At 41.7% G+C, this 3,141-nt stretch overlaps 1 protein-coding gene across 1 annotated transcript; it reads right to left on the bottom strand.

Moving 5' to 3' along the window:
• Positions 1-285: 285 nt before the first annotated feature.
• On the bottom strand, positions 286-1,612 carry LOC105733913 (eukaryotic initiation factor 4A-I-like). The gene has a single exon (XM_012476595.3). The coding sequence runs from the start codon at positions 1,599-1,601 to the stop codon at positions 381-383; it is 1,221 nt and encodes a 406-aa protein (XP_012332018.2). The 5' UTR covers positions 1,602-1,612; the 3' UTR covers positions 286-380.
• Between the last annotated feature and the right edge of the window lie 1,529 nt (positions 1,613-3,141).

The following is a 3,141-nucleotide window of genomic DNA, read 5'->3' on the forward strand; positions in this document are numbered from 1 at the left end:
TTTTTTTTTCTTTCTTTTTTTTTAATAGAGACGGGGTCTCCCTATGTGCCTAGTCTCGTCTCAAACTCCTGGGCTTAAGCAATCCTTCCACCTTGGCGTCCCAATTGTTGGGATTACAGGCATGAGCCACTGTGCTCGGCCCCCATCTGTATTTTTAGCAAGTGTTTTAATCATATATTTCTTCTATATTTATTTATTTATTTATTTATTTATTTATTTATTTATTTATTTATTTTTTGCCTCAAAAAGTGACATTTATTCAAAGAAAAAAAAAAATGACAAGATGTCCATCCCTTGGCTCCCTTCCCTCCCCCCTCCTGCTACTACTCAGCCCCCCCCAAGACTGAACTCTGGCTGGGGCTAGGTGGCAGGACAGCCCCTCAGATGAGGTCAGCAACATTGAGGGGCATTTCCTCAATGGAGGTGTTGTAGAAGGTCTCTATGTCTCGAAGAGTCCGCTTGTCTTCTTCTGTCACCATGTTAATAGCCACACCCTTACGACCAAACCGTCCACCTCGACCGATTCTGTGGATATAGTTTTCCCTGTTGGTGGGAAGGTCATAGTTGATGACTAAAGAAACCTGCTGCACATCAATGCCTCTGGCCAGCAGGTCTGTGGTAATCAAAACTCTGCTAGAGCCAGAACGAAACTCCCTCATGATCACATCTCGTTCCTTTTGGTCCATATCTCCATGCATGGCAGAGACAGTGAAATCTCGAGCATGCATCTTCTCAGTGAGCCAGTCCACCTTCCTTCGGGTGTTGATGAAGATCACTGCCTGGGTGATGGTCAGGGTTTCATACAAGTCACACAGTGTGTCCAGCTTCCATTCCTCTCGTTCCACATTGATGTAGAATTGGCGGATACCCTCCAAGGTCAGCTCTTCCTTCTTGACAAGAATCCGAATGGGGTCCCTCATGAACTTCTTGGTCACCTCAAGCACATCAGAAGGCATTGTAGCTGACAGCAAAACTACCTGGGTGTTGCTGTTGAGCTTCTGGAATATGTCATAGATCTGGTCCTTGAATCCACGGCTTAACATTTCATCAGCTTCATCCAGTACAAACATTTTGATGTATTTGGGAGACAGGTATCTCCGGTTAAGCATATCGAACACACGGCCAGGGGTTCCCACGATGATATGGGGAGCTTCCATCTGCAGTTTCTGCACCTCAGCACGAACATTGGTGCCCCCAATACAGGCGTGACAGGAGGCACCCATGTAGTCTCCTAGTGCCATGACCACCTTCTGTATCTGCTGAGCCAATTCTTGAGTGGGTGCTAGGACCAAGGCCTGGGTGGCCTTTAGATCTAATTCAATCTGCTGCAGAATCGATATGGCAAATGTGGCCGTTTTCCCAGTCCCAGATTGGGCTTGAGCGATCACGTCATAACCCTTGATACAAGGTAGAATGGCTCGCTGCTGGATAGCAGAAGGCTTCTCAAAACCATAGGCGTAGATGCCACGGAGAAGGGACTCCGAGAGGTTCATGTCATCAAAGCTGTCAACAATCTCATTCCAGTTACTCTCGATGACACCTTCGGGCTCCATCCCATCAGGGCCATTGTCTCTGGATCGGGAATCCTGACTCGCAGACATGATCCTTAGAAACTAGCTATTTATTTATTTTTTGAAAGAGAAAAAAGAAAGAGAGAAAAAGAAAGGAAAGAAAGAAAAAAAGAATGAAAGAGAGAAAGAAAGAGAAAGAGAAAGAAGGAGAGAGAACGAGAATCTTGCTCTATTGCCCAGGCTAGAATGCAGTCTAAAAGTAGGTATTAAAAACCTTTTATGCCAATGATTGTGCTTAACAATGGAGACAGGTAGGGATAAGGGAGGAAAATAACAAACAAGCAGCCAACCAATATTTCATTTAAACCTGTGAAATGCTAGTCAGTTGCTGAGGAGTGATTTACTTCCAATTATGTGGTCACTTTTAGAATAGGTGTGATGTGATACTGAGAAGAATGTTTGTTTTGTGGATTTGGGGTGGAGAGTTCTATAAATGTTTATTAAGTTTACTTGTTCCAGGTCTGAGTTCAAGTCCTGGATATCCTTGTTAATTTTCTATCTCGTCGATCTGTCTGTTACTGACAATGTGGTGTTAAAGTCTCCCACTATTATTGTGTGGGAGTCTAAGTCTCTTTGTAAGTCATTAAGAACTTGCTTATGTATCTGGGTGCTCCTGTATTGGGTGCATATATTTTTAGGATCGTTAGCTCTTCTTGTTGCATTGATCCTTTTACCATTATGTAATGTCCTTTGTCTCTTTTGGTCTTTGTTGCTTTAAAGTCTATTTTATCAGAGACAAGAATTGCAACTTCTGCTTTTTTTTTTCTCTCTCTCTCTCTCTCCATTTATTTGGTAAATCTTCCTCCATCCCTTTATTTTGAGTCTTTGTGTATCCTTGCATTTGAGATGGGTCTGGATGCAGCATACCGATGGGTTTTGGCTTTTTATCCATTTTGCCTGTCTTTGTCTTTTGATTGGGGCATTTAGTCCATTTAAATTTAGGATTAATAATAATATATGTGAGTTTAATACTGTCATTTAGTGCTAGCTGGCTGTTTTGCCCATTAATTGATGTAGATTCTTCATTATGGTGATGCTCTTTACCTTTTGATATGTTTTTGAAATGGCTGATACTGGTTGTTCCTTTCTATGTGTAGTGCTTCTTTCAGAAGCTCTTGTAAAGCAGGCCTGGTGGTGATGAAATCTCTTGAGTACTTGCTTGTTCACACAAAATTTTATTTTTCCTTCACTTATGAAGCTTAGTTTGGCTGGATATGAAATTCTGGGTTGAAAATTCTTTTCTTTAAGGATGTTGAATATCGGCCCCCACTCTCTTCTGGTTTGTAGGGTTTCTGCTGAGAGATCTGCTGTGAGTCTGATAGGCTTCCCTTTGTGGGTAACCAGACCTTTCTCTCTGGCTGCCCTTAGTATTTTCTCCTTCATTTCAACCCTGGTGAATCTAACAATTATGTGCCTTGGAGTTGCTCTTCTTGAGGAATATCTTTGTGGTGTTCTCTGTATTATCTAGAGTTGAGTATTGCCCTGTCTTTAGCAAGTGTTTTAGTCACATATTTCTTCTATATTTAAAAAGCTTATAAAGTTATGAAGTATGTTTAAGTTAATGATTTCA

This window comes from Aotus nancymaae, unplaced genomic scaffold (assembly GCF_030222135.1).
Source record: "Aotus nancymaae isolate 86718 unplaced genomic scaffold, 86718_ANA_hifiasm-v0.15.2.pri h1tg000064l_1, whole genome shotgun sequence".
Lineage (NCBI taxonomy): Eukaryota > Metazoa > Chordata > Mammalia > Primates > Aotidae > Aotus > Aotus nancymaae.